The sequence below is a fragment of the Gobio gobio genome (assembly GCF_949357685.1).
Source record: "Gobio gobio genome assembly, chromosome: 15".
Classification (NCBI taxonomy): domain Eukaryota; kingdom Metazoa; phylum Chordata; class Actinopteri; order Cypriniformes; family Gobionidae; genus Gobio; species Gobio gobio.
The window spans coordinates 18,954,862-18,973,587 of NC_137108.1; the positions used below are offsets into that span (position 1 = coordinate 18,954,862).

The window sequence follows — 18,726 nt, forward strand, 5'->3', positions numbered from 1 at the left end:
CAATGCGCAACTCTCACAGTGCATTATGGGTATTCTCTAGCCATTGAGCATACATCAGTTGTACACATGTTACTAGATAACGTCCACTATATGATTTCAGACCACTACAAATGGCTGTCCCCTCAAATTGTGAGGCTCCTATTTAATATAGGGGCGATTTGAAATAAGGCATGTTCCATTAAGGCATTAATCCGGATAGATTTGAAAATTGAATTTTCGTTTCAAAACGCTCTCCGTCCACACTAACGTTTTCCAAAAGTTTCTCATCCACACTGAAACGTCAGTAAACACCAAATTCACCTTACTGCGCATGCAAAAAACCTCACAAAAGCTCACTGAGATGATACAGACATCATAAAGTTATCACACAATTCTTCTGGCAGGATAATTTTATTTAGCAAAATATCTCACCATTCACTAATACGTCCAGGTCGCACTCGGTCAACCATTATTATGTTTGGTCTAAAACGCAACTGCTCTCATGTTTTCCCACTGGACAGCAAATGTGAGTACATTTTCTGTCATCCTTGCAGAATTGTGATATGAGGTGTGCAAAGTAACATATTTTAGCAACTGTGTGAAAGGGAATAGCACATAAGCACATACACAATAGGGGTATAAACATACATATCTATTGGGAAAATATGCGTCACTTGACTAAACATGCATCATCGTTTTCAAATACCTCCGTCTTCACAGTCCACTCTACGACGCAAAGACGGTGTGGACGCAAGGCCTAAAACGGAGAGAAAAAGATGTGTTTTCAATCGAAAACGTATTAGTGTGGACATGGCCTAAGTTTGGAGTTAAAATCTGCTGGACAGTGGCCCTCCATTTGACACCACTGAGTTAGGCAATGAGTGTCTAGATCAAGGGTTCTCGGCTCTGGCCCTCAATGTCCACTTTCCTGCAGAGTTTAGCTCCAACCTTGATCAAACTCACCTGCCTGTAACTTTCTAGTAATCCCGAAGACCTTGATTAGCTGGTTCAGGTGTGTTACACTCTGCAGGAAAGTGGATGCCAGAGTTGAGAACCCCTGGTCTAGATGTTTTGGGGGCTAAGAATATTTGAACCCATATAATATATTTTGATCAACATGACATAATGTACCTACGAATTGGCCATTTCAATCTGTATGATCTCTGTGTGATCAGAGTCTCCTGAGGAGGGTGTTTCTATGAGTGCTGCAGAACAGAAAGCAAAGAAATTCTTCAAGACCTGCATGGATGCAGAATCTCCAGAGAAAGTGGGTTCAGAACCCTTCCTCGCACTACTCCAGCAGGTACACACACTTTTTGGGATATGAGAGAAGTACAAAAAACTTGTTGCATCATGTATTGTGCTTCAGTGTTCTTTGTTTTTTTATTCTCTCTCTCTCTCTCTCTCTCTCTCTCTCTCTCTCTCTCTCTCTCTCTCTCTCTCTCTCTCTCTCTCTCTCTCTCTCTCTCTCTCTCTCTCTCTCTCTCTCTCTCTCTCTCTCTCTCTCTCTCTCTCTCTCTCTCTCTCTCTCTCTCTCTCTCTGTGTGTGTAGTTAGGTGGCTGGGCAGTATCAGGTGGATGGAATCGAAACGATTTTAACACCACCCTCGCCCTGCTGATGAGCCAGTACTCCACATTTCCTTTCTTCAGTGTGTATGTAGGGCCACACCCTGGTGAAGAGCAAAATGCTTCGAATCAACACTACATTCAGGTGATCACTAATTTACTAATTTACATTTTTTTTTTATAATCGCTGGGACCCATTTCTCAATGCTTTGGTCACTCTTCTTCACACAGTGAGCATAAAAGCAGTGTATTTGGGCTAAACTGTGGATCATTTTCTGTAGCTTTGGCATCAAATTAATTCACTGACTACATCTTTCAAAAGACACAACCACCACCACAATTCTATATACCTACAGGCCAATTGATTTTGGCCTTGATTTTTCATTGCCGATTCTGATTTTTTCTTGCAAGCAAATCGTCCGATTCCGATTGCCGATTTTGTTTTCTTCTTTGTTTTAAGCAAATTAATGTATTGTTTATTTGCTCTATAACAGGCCAAAATGTCCTTAAATTAAAAACAAAATTAGAGGCAACCACTTCATTTAATCCAGACCCAAACAAGGACGCTACACACATAGATTGTATAATTTTAAGATTTAAAGAAAAAACAGAATGGTCTGACTTTAGATTTGTGAAAATATAAAATCAGCAGACTGTGTTAATGTCCTGTTTACAGACTTCGTAATATTTCAATTTGTGCTCAAGTCCGGAATAGAATGACAAAATAAAATGAAAAACCAGTTGCCGATTCTGCTTTATGGCTGGTCGATCGGTGCATCTCTAACATATTCTTTTCAAAGCATTTCCTGAGGTGACCTTATAATGTTAGTATAATTTTTACATCAAAAATGGTCATAATTTAGAAATAAATGGTTATTTCCTACCCTGCTCTTAGCCCTCTGATTTGAATGGTCTGTTTTAAGGGGCGTGTCTGCTGTGAGGCTTCAGTGTAAACGCCCACTGTTTTGATTGGATAAAATCTTTGCATATGAAATATAGTATGTGGAACTCTCCCAAGAAACTACGTTTTTACTATTACAGCTGTCGAGGGTACCGAATCGTGAAAAGTGTTGATTATAGCATTATATTTAGATCTATTCCCGTGGCATGAAATGTTGCAGTGATAAGCATTGTAGCCAATGACAGTCATGTCTGTTGAGTGTATGAATGCAGTGATGTCTTCATTTCAACTGAATGTTTTATGGTACAATGACCTCTTACATGTCAAAAGGAAGGAAAATTAGAACTTTAAGTTCAAAACCTAACATAATACTGAACTGAACAAGACCGCTTTTTGCTACATTTCTACACTAATAGCATATTGAAATAAATTCCAAATCTAAAAAATTAAATGCTATCAAAACTGAAAACTATAGCTGAACACTTGGTGTTAGTCTTTCAATTAAATTACAATCATTACAAAATAGGACAGTTTAGGAATTGGAATTAATTAATTTAGGAATTGATTTGTACTGTAATGTAAAAATGGATCATGTAACATATTTTATTGAATTCAAAACATTTTTTACAAAAGAAAACATTGTATAAAGCTTCGTCTTGTTAGAATTTTTTAGACCATTGCTTTATACGTTTGTTGGGTGTCAACCTTAGTGTTATGGGACAGTGACTTGATTTGAGATATGTATGAGTGTTTTTGTAGTTTTAGCACATTTTGGATGTGAAATGTACTGCTGTGTCAAGCAGAAAGTTGGTACTGTGTGAAAAACTGTGTGTGAAGAGTTTTGAAAAAGAGACCTAAGTATTGAGAAATGTGTGTAAAAAAAACTGTCAAGACCCCATGAAATGGTTTTGACAGGCACACTTCTCTTTCCTATTTTTATGCATAATTTGATTATGATATTTTAATTCTAGTAAGCATTTTCTAAAATCACTTTTTCTAAAATGTCACACCTGTTTGCTGGAACATCAGAACTCTGTTGCATGTATGCAAAATGCGGTTACTCACCCAAAACATTTAATTCATACTTTGAAACTTAATGTTTGTGTTAGTAAATTGGCCAATGCCACCAAAATAAAAAGTGTTTTTGTCATGGCGTGAGCCACACTTGTCAAAATCTTTAGATGTTTTTTTTTCACCATGAAAATATTTGCTATATAGAAATTTCATGTTTTTTGTTGTTGTTTTGTTTTTACAGTGTCTTCTTTCTATACTATACAAAAATGTCAGTTTTGTCTAGCTGAATGTTCTTGTGGATCAAACTAAGCATTTTAGATACAGATTTCAACAGTAGGGAAAAATTTACTACTTTTTTTTAATGTACTGTTAGGGCTGTACGATTAATCGAAAAATAATTGAAACCGAAATTCAGAACCTCTAACCGACGTATTTTTCTCGGTTATTTCGGTTTTAGTCACGTGACTCCGCCCCGTCAGTCACATCAAGTGCAGTTTGCAGGCACACAGAGAGATGCAGGAGCAGTTATCTTTGTTAATAGATGCCCAGAATCACTATTGTAACTGCATGTTTTACACTGTTTATACAGGTCAGTTAATTGTCGTTCTTATAGCCTATACGCTGCCACACACACACACACACACACGGCGCGCGCAAGCCCCGAAGCCAGATCGCTTTCACTTTCATCCTCATAAAGTTTGTCAAGTAAATGCGTTTAAAGGCTTGCCAGTTTGAACATTTAAAGCGATTGTGCACTATTCAAAAACAACAATACGGAAAACTTGTCCGTTCAGTGTTCAGCTTTTTTCTGTGACACAGAGAGCCGAGCCGTGTCGCGTCTCTGACAACGTGCGCGTGCGCCCTGAAGGCAGACCTCTTTCACCTGCGTCCTCACAAAGCTTTGTCATTTGTATGTGTTTTAAGGCCTGCCAGTTTGAACATTGAAGCGATTAGACCATCAGATGTGTATTATGTTGAACTAATGCCTGATATACTGTGACAAACGAACACTCAGACAGAAGCTCGCACATCACGTGAAGATCACGCACGGAGAGCAGCGCAGAAACGCAGTGCAGAAACGCAGTGTCAACGCTGTCCTGTGACTAAAGTAAAGTCACTAAATTAGCTTAGAAACTCAACCGTTATAGGCATATATTTTAAAACCTTTGAAGTAAGTACAAACCACAGCTTCAATCATAATGAATAGAGACGGTATGAGTAATTCACACACACAATCACTCTCTCATTAATGCATTCAAATAAATTTAGGCCTAATGTGTTCATTTATCTGTATCTGATGTACAACAAGCAGAAATCTGCCCCATAGACAATAACTGCTGAAAGTGAACCATTTCCTTCAATAATATAAAAATCACAAAGAAATTCACTTTTTCATAAAAAAAAAAGAATCCACCTTTAATAGTAGAAAATATTTACAGTACAAACCTTATCAGTGAACTATGAGGGCAAAAAAATGGAAAGCAAAAACAAACAAACAAAAAAGCAAAACAATCGTTCATTAATCGTAATCGAGGTAAAAATGTTTAATTAATCAAGGTTTTTATTTTTGGTCAAATCGTTACAGCCCTATGTACATGTGTTCTTTTAGAAATATGCTACATGCAAATTAAAAATTCACAGTTGCTTGTGCATTTTTACTCACATTATTATGTCTTCTCCTAATACCACCACACATTCTTGCATATCTTCAGATTTCTCTACCACAAGCAACTGTGAATTTTCAGTTTACAACACATTTCTACAAAAAAAAAGTAAATACAAATGTAAATACAAATGCTGCTTTTTAAGGTTGTGATGTTCTTCCATGCTAAAAAATGGTAGAGATTGTGCTGGGCAAATCCATATGCGTGCTTCCAAACTTTATTGGCTGATTAGTAAGATTGTGATTCCTATTTCATTACAATGGCAGGTCAGTTGCCAATTTAATAGACATTGCGAACATTCCATGTCAGATATTTATATATTATACATCCATGTCTGACAGATTTAGATAATTGAATGGATAATTTTGCATGTGATGGCTCACACAATGAAAGAATGTTTATAAGTTGTGAAGAGTTTGACAATTTGTCAAAGAAGTGTCAAAAAATTAATTCTCTGAGAATTAACTTAGCAGTTTTGATCAACAAGCCATGTGCATTTAGTTGTACAATTGTACTGACTCTTTAGCACACATTTTCTTAAACCAATATGAAATTCAAATCTGATCTGAACAAGAAAGTTATTGTTCAGAGATCTGAATTTATTGTTTTAAGAAGAAAAAAAATCTAATTCGAGAATTGAGCCAAACCGATTGAGAAAAAGTGTAATTGGGCAATGATTTGTATTACACCCCTGTTTACATGAATCCTCAATATTTTGGTCTATTCTAGTTTTTGAGATTGTTTTGTGCTCTGTATGTTCTTTAAACATGTCCGTTTACATTTCTATAGATTGATGAGCCTCATTTTCAATTCCCTATCGACTGGAATAGCAAGACACATAAATCCAAAGCTAGTACCCGGGTAGGTATATTCTGTTCAGCTCAGCACCAGAATTTACACATTACTAGGGTGGCTACTGCTACTGGGTTCTTTGGTATTTTGGTAACATCTTTATTGTTGTCTGTTTCTGTTTCTCTTTCTCAGTATTTGCGTCCATTCTATTTGTCCTGTGGTCAGTATTTGGCTCTCTTGGGTGTTCCCTCCAATGCAACCACTATGAACTGTGGTCTTTACATATCTCTGTCCACAACTCTCGCTGTGGCCACGTCCCCTCTTCGCTACCGCCTCAGTCAGAAGTTACTCTACCATAGAATTACCATCCAAGAGCTACAGGTCTGTGTGTTTGTGTGGAAATTGGATTTCCTGTCTGACATATGTATATAAATTGGTCAATAACAATCTACAAATATATCTAGTTTACCTGGTAACTGTCTGATCTGTTAGGAATTTGGATCTGAAACCTCACAGACACACTCTGGGGACACCTGAGACTTATATTACATCTTGTAAAAAGGGGCATAATAGGTGCCCTTTAAGAACCGTTTCCATAGTAATGCAATGTCCAATTTCAAGAATTTTGAGTGTTTATGCTTTTGAATAATACCTAATTTATGATGATTACTATATGTCATGGGGGGAAAAAGCTCTAAAGAAATGTTCTATTTGTATTCATAATTGTTTTTATATGGTTTTGGAAAAACATTTATTCCTTTTTCAAGAAAAGCTTAAATTGAATGACTCAGCACTTTTGGCAGTAGTACTATATTACAGTCATAAAAAGGTCATAACATGTGATATAACAATGTAATTTTAGTATTATTTATACAGGTGCTGGTCATATAATTAGAATATCATCAAAAAGTTGATTTATTTCACTAATCCCATTCAAAAAGTGAAACTTGTATATTTTATTCATTCATTACACACAGACTGATATATTTCAAACGTTTATTTCTTTTAATTTTGATGATTATAACAGACAACAAAGGAAAATCCCAAATTCAGTATCTCAGAAAATTTGAATATTGTGAAAAGGTTCAATTTTGAAGACACCTGGTGCCACACTATAATCAGCTAATTCAAGGCTCGACATTAACAACATTAACATTAACACATTAACAAGTGGATTTTTTGAAGGGGCAAGTGAAAGAGAATTTTATTTGCCTGACGGACAAGTATCCTGAATAAAATGTCATTAACAAAAATAACTAGGGAATCACCCAAATGCAAGAATGATTCTGCATTCATTACTGTAAGTAGCGATTGACAGTGGATGATAATATATAATGTATAATGAACTGACGGTAACTAACGTTGCACTGTTGACGCTCCGCAGCCTCTCGAGGAGAAATCACAACAAATGTGCGCGGCTCACTGAGAAACTCAGTTAACACACTGCCGTATAAATGTAGAAATGTGGAGTTTATTTATATTTATAACATGATACAGTTGCAACGTCACATTACCAAGAGTGCTGTTTTCCTGAATAACATCACGACTGAAAATGACACTGATTTCATATGACAGTTCCATAAACAATTATTTACATTAAGTTACTTACATTTTAGATGCAATATTGAGTGTTTTTGTTCTATTTCAGCAGCGAAAATTTGGAACTATTTTCGCTGCTGAAATAGAACAAAAAAGATCACAGCAGAACGCGTGTAACCAACAGCGTGTTAGTGAATGATTCAGGGTTTTCAATGAATCGATTTAATCAAAGATTCAATGAACTATTCGTAAACGATTAGGTGTTTCTCAATGTCAAGGATCCTTCCTCTGCAGGACTGGTCCTTCCAAGTCACTTCCTTCAGAGGCAAGGCGAGGCTCCTCTTTAACATTCGGAGAACACATAAATGGAACAGGCTAGCAAGTGCGCGTCATTGCCTCATTACGTCAGTGAAAAGGTCCGTTAGCCATCAATAACGTCATTTGTATTCAATACTGAATTTGAATATCAATACGGTAGTCATTTGTACTGGCATTTAAAAGTTAAACTTTGCTTATATTTACTACCGTTATAACAAATGTTTGGTAACGTAAATACTTACACTTGAAAGCATATTGTTCCGTTAACGCTCCGACTCCGCCAACGTCCGATATTTTGTATTTTTTGAACAAGATAGCAAAGCTGCGCGCATAGGATTGTGGGTGATTTGAGAGCGCAAAGTGCGCGAAGTCTACTCGTATGCATCCTTTCCTGTATATGGCATATTTTTCTAACTAAGGACTCAGACCTTGGTTGAAATTCCGAGGATCCTCGACATTGGAACAGTCCTTCGACAGATGTCGATGACGTAGCATCCTCGGAATTCTGGCTTCCGAGGATCCTTCCTTGACATTGAGAAACGCCTACTGCCTCATTCTTGAATGAATCAGCCGTTTGAACGAATCGACTCAATGACTCACTCATTCAGACGGTCACCTGCTGCCACCTACTGGTGGTTAAGTTTCATCTTTCCAACATTTCTTATTTGTATATATTTAAAAAAATATTTAAAACAATCTCATAACATTATTGTAATTGTATTGCAGTTGTAATTTTTCAGTGTAAATTATTTAATTTGACTGGTAACAGCCAGTGTCGTCTTCTAATTTAATTTATTGATCCAATTTAAGAATATAAAAGGAAAGCTGAATCATGGCCTATATTTAATAAGATTAGGGGGAAAATGCCCTTTATAAAAGGTAAAAATATCACAAATTTGCATATGTCAAAGCTGGTGAGAATATTGCTTCAGAATAAATTTTGTTTACAACACACACACAAAAAAAAAAATATATATATATATATATATATATATATTTTGTTTTTTTTCCGGACAAGCACAAATTTACTCGGACAAGTGGATGACAGATTTACTTGTCCGAAGGACAAGCACGTGAACATGCTTAATGTCGAGCCCTGGCTAATTAACTCAAAACACCTGCATTAGAATATCATCAAAAAGTTGATTTATTTAACTAATTCCATTCAAAAAGTGAAGTGATTTTCATTCATTACACACAGACTGGTATATTTCAAATGTTTATTTCTTTTAATTTTGATGATTATTAAGTTGATTTGATCTCAGAAAATTTGAATATTGTGAAAAGGTTAAATATTCAAGACACCTGGTGCCACACTCAGATCAGCAAATTAACTCAAAATACCTGCAAAGGCCTTTAAATGGTCTCTCAGTCTAGTTCTGTAGGCTACACAATCATGGGGAAGACTGCTGACTTGACAGTTGTCCAAAAGACGACCATTGACACCTTGCACAAGGAGGACAAGACACAAAAGGTCATTCCAAAAGAGGCTGGCTGTTCACAGAGCTCTGTATCCAAGCACATTAACAGAGAGGCGAAGGGAAGGAAAAGATGTGGTAGAAAAAAAGTGTACAAGCAATAGGGATAACCGCACCCTGGAGAGGATTGTGAAACAAAACCCATTAAAATGTGGGGGAGATTCACAAAGAGTGGACTGCAGCTGGAGTCAGTGCTTCAAGAACCACTACGCACAGATGTATGCAAGACATGGGTTTCAGCTGTCGCCAGAGGTGGACAGTAACTAAGTACATTTACTTGAGTACTGTACTTAAGTACACTTTTTGAGTATCTGTACTTTACTGGAGTATTATTTTTTAGGGATACTTTTACTTTAACTTCACTACATTTGAAAGACAAATATCGTACTTTTTACTCCACTACATTTCTATCAAGATCCTCAAAGTAGAAAGTCGTTTCTGTAGCAGCTTTTAAAGTCGGTGGATGATTTTTTTCTTCTTTAAAAGTTTTTTTTTTGCAGACAGCCTATCAGTAATCACTCTTGTATAGGCTCATGTGAAGTTTCCCAACATTTTTTGAACACTGATCAGTTTACAGCAAACTGGAAGAAGGCGGTTCCTCTGCGCAGTGTGCCGTACTTAAAAAGTATGTTTCAGTTTTCTCAAAAGATTAAAGATTAGTTTAGTTGGCATACACTTTGATGCATGTCTCATAAAAGGTTCACAAATGTAAATGTCTGGGAGAAAGAGAAGAGTAAACAGAGAGAGAATATCGTATGCGTATCAGAGTATAGGGTCCATGCATTCAGCCTTAAAGTGACAGCAGCTTTGTAAAGAGCTTTGTAACGTTTATAAAAGAAATTGAAAATTTAAATACTTTACACACTCTACACAAATGTAAAGAAATGAGTTTAAGGTAGTCGTATGCTAGCATGTCGGATGGAGCATCACTGACTGGCTTAAACCACCATGATGGCATAGCGTGCATTTATACAACAATGCAACGATAATAAAATAATGCATTGACATAAAAAAGGAAATTTACTTTTGATACTTAAGTACTTTTAAAAACAAATACTTCTGTACTTTTACTTAAGTAAAAATCAGTTTTTAGAACTTTCACTTGTAACGGAGTAATATTTGACCAGTGGTACTTTTACTTTTACTCAAGTAATAGAGTTGTGTACTTTGTCCACCTCTGGCTGTCGCATTCCTTGTCAAGCCACTCTTGAACAACAGACAGCGTCAGAAGCGTCTCGCCTGTGCTAAAGACAAAAAGGAAAAAAAGTGGTCCAAAGTTATGTTCTCTGATGAAAGTAAATTTTGCATTTCCTTTGGAAATCAGGGACAGAGTCTGGAGGAAGAGAGGAGAGGCACACAAGAGGCACACGTTGCTTGAGGTCCAATGTAAAGTTTCCACAGTCAGTGATGGTTTGGGGTGCCATGTCATCTGCTGGTGTTGGTCCACTGTGTTTTCTGAGGTTCAAGGTCAATGCAGCCGTATACCAGGAAGTTTTAGAGCACTTCATGCTTCCTGCTGCTGACCAACTTTATGGAGATGCAATTTCATTTTCCAACAGGACTTGGCACCTGCACACAGTGCCAAAGCAACCAGTACCTGGTTTAAGGACCATGGTATCCCTGTTCTTAATTGGCCAGCAAACTCGCCTGAACTTAGAATAGAAAATCTATGGAGTATTGTGCAGAGGAAGATGCGATATGCCAGACCCAACAATGCAGAAGAGCTGAAGACCACTATCAGAGCAACCTGGGCTCTCATAACACCTGAGCAGTGCCACAGACTGATCGACAACATGCCACGCCGCATTGCTGCAGTAATTCAGGCAAAAGGAGCCCCAACTAAGTATTGAGTGCTGTACATGCTCATACTTTTCATGTTCATACTTTTCAGTCGGCCAAGGTTTCTAAAACTCCTTTCTTTGTATTGGTCTTAAGTAATATTCTAATTTTCTGAGATACTGAATTTGGGATTTTCCTTAGTTGTCTGTTATAATCATCAAAATAAAAAGAAATAAACATTTAAAATATATCAGTCTGTGTGTAATGAATGAATATAATATACAAGTTTCACTTTTTGAATGGAATTAGTGAAATAAATAAACCTTTTGATGATATTCTAATTATATGACCAGCACCTGTATACTATTAATTTTTTGAATTGGCATTTATTTAAAAAAAATAATAATAATAATTTTAAAATTTTAGTACATTTGTTACATGCTTTCGTCATTTTTATTATTATTTTTTAAAAATTTTTTATAACATTTTATAGATTTCATACATTTTTATTTCAGTTTTAGTTAATAACTAACAACCCTGAATGTTGGCCTGACCTATGATTTTGTTGACCACATGCCTTGGATTTGGTGGACAATATTTTTTCAAATTTTAATCAGCAATGAAGTTTTGATTAAAAAAAAATTCTATAATAATACATGTTTATGCCAAACTACTTAATAAAGGTTTTCCTTTTAAGAATTTCAATCTTTTAATTAGCCAATTCAATTCTTTTAATTTCCCACCAAAGATATCAAAATATGTGAATTCTATTTCAGAAATTAAAAATATGCTCATCATAGCTCATCAATTAAATTTTTGAGTACATTAATAAAATTTACTAAAACAAAATAAAATAAAAATAAATTAATATCATGTCATTAACCCAAAATAATGTATGACTTGTGATCTAAAGGAGCTGTTTTTCCTGCCCCTCACAGACTCGGGCTCCAGCCATTGATTGGCTTGCTTGCCTTCAAGCCATATTTCAGCCTCTTCCTATCAGCCAATCAGATATTGTTTTAGTCCACAATCTCCCGTACATTATCCACATGTCCCAGACAATCAACCAATGGCAAGTCCAGCATGAGAAGGTGTAAGTCACTTTTTGGCATGGTTTCTTAAAATTTGATAGATCTTGATAAATGATACAAATGTTTTGTTTCTCCGTATGTGCCTGTGTATAAATCTGCAGAGGTCCTCTTCACACATACATGATCTTAAGTCTTTTGCAAACACTTATACCTGCGCTGGACTCGAGGTTCTTCCAAACAATGAGAAACTATTCCATTGCGACCGGAGACACACAGGAGGTGGGTCGGCATTGAATTAATTCCCCACAAAGCCTATTTGTGTGAAGTGAAGCAGTTCCGACTGCATTATATATTTCATTCGCTGTTCATAATACTGTCTGCGATTTTAGGAGATGCCCCGCTGGTGGCAATGTGTTCAGCAGACAGAGCGAGGATTTGACGCCTTACTCAGTCATACAATTAGAGAACGACATGCACAGGAAGAGGTACATTTTGCTTTGGACCTCATGAAGAAATAAAGGATTGATTATGCATGAATATGTATTTAATAGAGCAATGACACAAGTGTTTTTCTCTTTCTGCCAGGCGGAAGAGTTGATTCATGATGTTTATTCATCCCTCAAGAAGAAACTAACAGATCTGAGCTGGAGGGACAACAAATCCTCAAGCTTTATTTTGAATAAAGTAAAACCATATCCAAAACCATATCCAAATGAAACTGCGTATGGATTTTGTTCTGATAATCTTGTGTCTTTTTTTTTTCAGATAAAAACTCTTAATCCAAGACTCTCCACTAAAACATATAACCTCAGTCATACAGAACTCAACCATCTCTATGCAGAGGTAGCTTCATTTGAAGATAAATAAATGAACAATCTGTGTAGTCGGATGAGTGAATGAAATATTCTTCATTCGCTGTGTTTCTCTTCCTCTTTGCACTAGGTGGTTTTGAAAGAGGAGGATTTTTTCTCCAACTACCTGCAGATGCTGCTGCTGGAGCAGAAGAGCAGGAGCAGACTGCTCTCACACGGCACACCGACTGAAGGGTGAGTTACTTGCATATTAGCAATCAAATTTAAGGTTATGTTTTGTCACAATGTCAAATATGAGACAAATATTCTTTGGATTTGTATATACAGTTTATATACATAGTACTATATGTATAGTTTATTACAGTAATATAAATATAATCATTTCATATTTATTGAATTGTTTTTATAAAAATATGTATTTATAATATTTTATTATTTATATATTTATACAAAGGTTTTTACTTTTATTCCTTAAAGGGATAGTTCATCCAAACATTTAAATTCTGTCATTAATTACTACATGAATACATTTTCATGTTACGCATCACATTTGAGCTTCCTCAAGAACCAATGAGGTTAATTCTCGTGTTTCGCATCAAGTTTGAGCTTCCGCAAGAACCAATGAGGTTCATTCTTGTGTTATGCAGCACGTTTGAGCTTCTGCAAGAACAGATGAGGTTCATTCTTGTGTTACGCATCACGTTTGAGCTTCCACAAGAACCAATGAGGTTCATTCTTGTGTTACGCAGCACGTTTGAGCTTGCGCAAGAACCAATGTGGTTCATTCTTGTATTACGCATCAAGTTTGAGCTTCCTCAAGAACCAATGAGGTTCATTCTCGTGTTACACAGCACATTTGAGCTTCCTCAAGAACCAATGAGGTTCATTCTCATGTTACGCAGCACATTTGAGCTTCCTCAAGAACCAATGAGGTTCATTCTCGTGTTACGCAGCACGTTTGAGCTTCCGCAAGAACCAATGAGGTTCATTCTTGTATTACGCATCAAGTTTGAGCTTCCTCAAGAATCAATGAGGTTCATTCTCGTATTACGCAGCACGTTTGAGCTTCCGCAAGAACCAATGAGGTTCATTCTCGTGTTACGCAGCACATTTGAGCTTCCTCAAGAACCAATGAGGTTCATTCTCGTGTTACGCAGCACGTTTGAGCTTCCGCAAGAACCAATGAGGTTCATTCTCGTATTACGCAGCACGTTTGAGCTTCCGCAAGAACCAATGAGGTTCATTTTTGTGTTACGCAGCACGTTTGAGCTTCCGCAAGAACCGATGAGGTTCATTCTTGTGTTACGCATCACGTTTGAGCTTCCGCAAGAACCGATGAGGTTCATTCTTGTATTACGCATCAAGTTTGAGCTTCCTCAAGAATCAATGAGGTTCATTCTCGTATTACGCAGCACGTTTGAGCTTCCGCAAGAACCAATGAGGTTCATTCTCGTGTTACGCAGCACATTTGAGCTTCCTCAAGAACCAATGAGGTTCATTCTCGTGTTACGCAGCACGTTTGAGCTTCCGCAAGAACCAATGAGGTTCATTCTCGTATTACGCAGCACGTTTGAGCTTCCGCAAGAACCAATGAGGTTCATTTTTGTGTTACGCAGCACGTTTGAGCTTCCGCAAGAACCGATGAGGTTCATTCTTGTATTACGCATCAAGTTTGAGCTTCCTCAAGAACCGATGAGGTTCTTTCTCGTGTTAGGCAGCACGTTTGAGCTTCCGCAAGAACCGATGAGGTTCTTTCTCGTGTTAGGCAGCACGTTTGAGCTTCCAAAAGAATCAATGACGTTCATTCTTGTATTACGCGTGCTGTTTGAGCTTCAGAAAGTACCAATGAGGTTCATTTCAAATAGTGTTTACCTTCAAAAGACATACATACAAGTGAAACGGATTATCGAAAATTTAAAAAATTTATGGCTGGGACCGATTTTAAGTCGTCATCTATTTTACATTTCTGTCTTTCCTCTCTCTAGTTTGTCTATCACTCCTTCCATCTCTGGTAATGACATCATCATCCCTGTTGGAATGTTTGTTTCGCCTTTCTTCCATTCCTCATATCCCAGGTATCTTATTACAACATAAACACAGAATATTCATTCAATGGTAATAATGTTAACGCAGGTATATCCTAATATAATTTGCACCGCTGTTAGTAAAATGTTATTGTGTAATGGTACTGTGATTATTCCTCTTTCTTTGAATCCACTCTTCTAGTTAGTCTGAGCTGAAGATGTTTGATGCATGAATATGAATGTATGAAAGGTAGATAAAGGAATAATCCTCAGCTAGCTGTGCTCTAAACTATTTTAATGCAGGACGTGGAGGCAAATAACTTTTTGAACATTGAATTATAACATTTATTTGTTAACCTATTAATTAATTAACCTATTGAGAGCGAGAGAGATGTGTGTTTGTGAAGTACCTGCGTCTGAGCAGTGTTTCTCAAAAACAGCGACGTTGACGACAAGTTTCTGTGCTCCTGTTTCCGTGTGTGACATGTGTGTGTCCGCTTTACTGAAAGCAGCACATTAACATAGACCGATGATTAAACTGACTTGGAACTACCTGTGCAATAAACAATTTTATTGCGCAACTTCCAGCCAATCAGAATCGAGTATTTAGACAGACCATGGTATAAATTATAATATTCTCTAGGGCACTGAATTATGGGACACTGGGATCTCTGATGGCTAAAGATCTTCTCCACCTTCTGCTTCCTGATAGTAAGTCAGTATGTATTTCAATATGTATATGCATGTGTGTTTTTGAGTGTTTTTAATCCCCTTCTATGTTTCTCATTGATCGCTAGTCCACACACAGGCCAACAATCCAGAATCAGAGGGTATGTGCGTGTGGTCTCATTATCTGAGTGTGACCAAAGGTCCGGGACAGGCTGGCACATTTTCCCTCCCCCCTTCTAAACAGCAGGAGGTTTGGGTGCAGTACTCTGCTCTACAGGTGGCACTGGATGTAAGTTACCGGTAACTCACTGTAATCTGGAGTTTTCAATCTTTTAGATGCCACAGACCCCCAAATATGATCACCCCATACTAACATTTAACAGGCATCTCATATAGTTTCTTGTTCAAAGACCCATTTATTCTGTGCAAAAATGAATAGCAAAAAATATTATTCCGAATGTTTTAGTTTCTATTTCAGGGAACGTTCTATTTAGCAACTTTGGCTAACATTCTGGCAAGGTTCTCTCAAATGTATGAATAAAAGTCCAGTAACGGTAATAGAACTTCTGCTTAAATGAATGTGTTCTTTAATAATGTTCTCAGAATGTAAGCACAAAAATCTTATTCATGGAAGTTTTTTTGTGAAATGTCTTAGTTGGACATTAATCTGTTTTTTTTAAAATGTTACTACTTGTTTCAGAATGTTTAGAGAATATTCAAAAGTAACGTTTATAATGTCTGCAAAATTCTAAAATGAAATGTTTCTTTAATGTTCTTTAATAAAGGTTTTAAGACTATAAAAATACTGGACTTCAGATTACATTTTCATAATTTAATTAGAATGTTAGAAAAATGTTCTTTGAATATAAGGGCGTTTTCACACCTACCTTGTTTGGTCCGGATTTTCTGACTTTTCAGTTTGGTCCGAATCAAAATTACAGGTGTGAAACCTCCCCCGTACCACGGTCCGGACCAAACAGACGAAATTTGGTCCGACGAAAAGAGGTAGTCTTGGTCCGGATCAAACTGAACAAAGTTTCGGTTCGTTTCTAGTGTGAAAGCATTTTCTGTATGGTTCGGACTTTCGGACCATTTACAGGAAGTTCCTGTCTATGTTTAAATATTATAATGTTATTTTTAAATTCAATCTAGGCTAGATTGATTATGAAAAGTGAAAAGATGCTCAAATTGTCAGAAGACAGAAGGTCAGAAATGATTTTGAAAGAAATGTTTTATGATTTTGTTTAGAAAGCCTTTCTTTAATGTTAATTTTGTTTTGTATAAATTGTATCTTAATTTTAATCAACGTTTAATCAGATAATTGCCTGGATTTAATAAATAAGAAGAAAATAGTCTAAAGCAGACAATAATCGCGGGAGCAATCACATGCTTTGCCCATGAACTGGAGCGCGTCTCAAATGAACCGAAACTCAACAGGCTACTTGTCTCACAAAAAGAGAAATATGTGTATATAAAGCTTGAAATGTCCACTTTTAAATGTAACGAAAAGAAAAGAGTCAAGCAATGTGCACTGTTCACTAGTGGCAATGATATGCTTCCGTCCGTTCATTCATTCTTGTCAAAGACACTGACGTCAGACGCACGTCCGTTTACAAACCAATCAATGTCCAGATGCAGCCCACATAGATGATGACGAGTGAACGTAAGTGTGTCATGTAAAGTTCTTTAGTGCGCTCGCATAATTGCAATGTGAAATCAAACCAAATCTAACCGAATATATAAAATGTATCAAAACATGAACTTCGGTTCGGACCTTGGTGCGGACTTTCAGGTGTGAAAACGCCCTAATTTTGTTAGCTGGGTTTAAAGTACTATGATAATTTTCTACACATTAAGGTACTGTAGTGTTAGATTTATTATTTATTCATTTATTTTAATCTAATTTTTATTTATGTTTTATTTATATTTATATATTTTCCACTGTTCCTGTTTGAAAACCTCTGCTCTAGTCTACAACATTTGTACTGTTATTTTAGAAATTAACCCAACATCTGTCTTCCTTTCAAAACATTTATATATTCCATATTTGTTCCGTACAGGCTTATAAGATGAGTTTCACAAGGCATCCAACGGACTCATCTCTATCAGGCTTCTCTTACATTCACCTGTTCCTCTCATCCTTTACTAAGGTACAGTGAACATCTCAAAGAGAATTACATAGGCACTCAAGATTGTGTGCTAATTGAATATTCAAATCAAATGTTACAGGTAACGTGTGACGCTGACTCCTACCGTGAGTTCATGCCCTTTGAACCTTCCTTCCTGGTGACGGTCCTGTGTTCAAACTCAGGCTTCTGCCCCGAAACGCTGACCTGCCTGAATACATCTCAGAGTTCTCCTCACGAGACGTGTCAGAGTCGAACACTGCACTGAATCTGGGAGGAACACATCTCCGCTGAGACTGTTTGGAGCTGGTTTGGGAATATTAAACCATTGAAGCTGCTCAATGTTTAGTAAAAATAGGAGAAAGTCATTCCAGAGATCATTCGCCTTTTTATATTCACTGGATAAGTAATTGGTTTAGAAATCAATATTATCACATTTGATAAATGATCTACAGTATGATGAACAGTTAAAAGCTGCTTGGCGGATATGATCTTTCACAACGCATTGAAAATATATACTATGCTTTTTACAGAATTTTGGGGGAAATGTAGATCCGTGCTAAATAATATATTATGGGACGGAGGAAATCTCATGCATTTATATAACACCTATAGCAGTATTTCCTAGTTTGTTTACAAAGTTACACTGGTTTAATATGTGGTAACTGTGGTCTTACAATAAATACCACAGTTAAACTGGTTAAGTTTTCGCAAGGAAGGAGAGCATTTCACCTAAAATATATATATATATATTTATGAAAAATAGTCCAGTAAAAAGTATGACGTTATGCTTTGGAATGTAGTGAAGTAAAAGTTTTCCAAAGAAATTCACTGATAAAGTACTTGACAAATATTTTCCTACTATATGCCTCTGCTCATTAAAGATGACTAATTGTACTCTATTCTCTCTAGTGTAAACACAGTTTGAGGTCTGAATGTATCATAAATGTCACTCTTATATTTGAAAGAAACGTAGAAGTGGGATTTGCATCATGTGTTCTTTTCTGGTGTGTAGCCATCATGAACGTTCAGGG

The 18,726-nt window shown here is 36.6% G+C and overlaps 1 protein-coding gene across 1 annotated transcript in view; it reads left to right on the forward strand.

The window, feature by feature from the left end:
- Positions 1-18,673, forward strand: part of kel (Kell metallo-endopeptidase (Kell blood group)) — a 29,377-nt gene extending 10,704 nt beyond the window's left edge. The window contains exons 4-18 of the mRNA XM_079837480.1: positions 1,155-1,282; positions 1,532-1,690; positions 5,914-5,985; positions 6,109-6,297; positions 11,969-12,123; positions 12,223-12,340; positions 12,451-12,546; positions 12,647-12,745; positions 12,827-12,904; positions 13,004-13,107; positions 14,859-14,948; positions 15,541-15,608; positions 15,695-15,855; positions 17,627-17,716; positions 17,796-18,673. Of these exons, the coding sequence (XP_079693606.1) occupies positions 1,155-1,282; positions 1,532-1,690; positions 5,914-5,985; positions 6,109-6,297; positions 11,969-12,123; positions 12,223-12,340; positions 12,451-12,546; positions 12,647-12,745; positions 12,827-12,904; positions 13,004-13,107; positions 14,859-14,948; positions 15,541-15,608; positions 15,695-15,855; positions 17,627-17,716; positions 17,796-17,960 (1,772 nt within the window). The 3' untranslated portion in view covers positions 17,961-18,673. The remainder of the gene's footprint in view (positions 1-1,154; positions 1,283-1,531; positions 1,691-5,913; positions 5,986-6,108; positions 6,298-11,968; positions 12,124-12,222; positions 12,341-12,450; positions 12,547-12,646; positions 12,746-12,826; positions 12,905-13,003; positions 13,108-14,858; positions 14,949-15,540; positions 15,609-15,694; positions 15,856-17,626; positions 17,717-17,795) is intronic.
- The last annotated feature ends 53 nt before the right edge of the window (positions 18,674-18,726 follow it).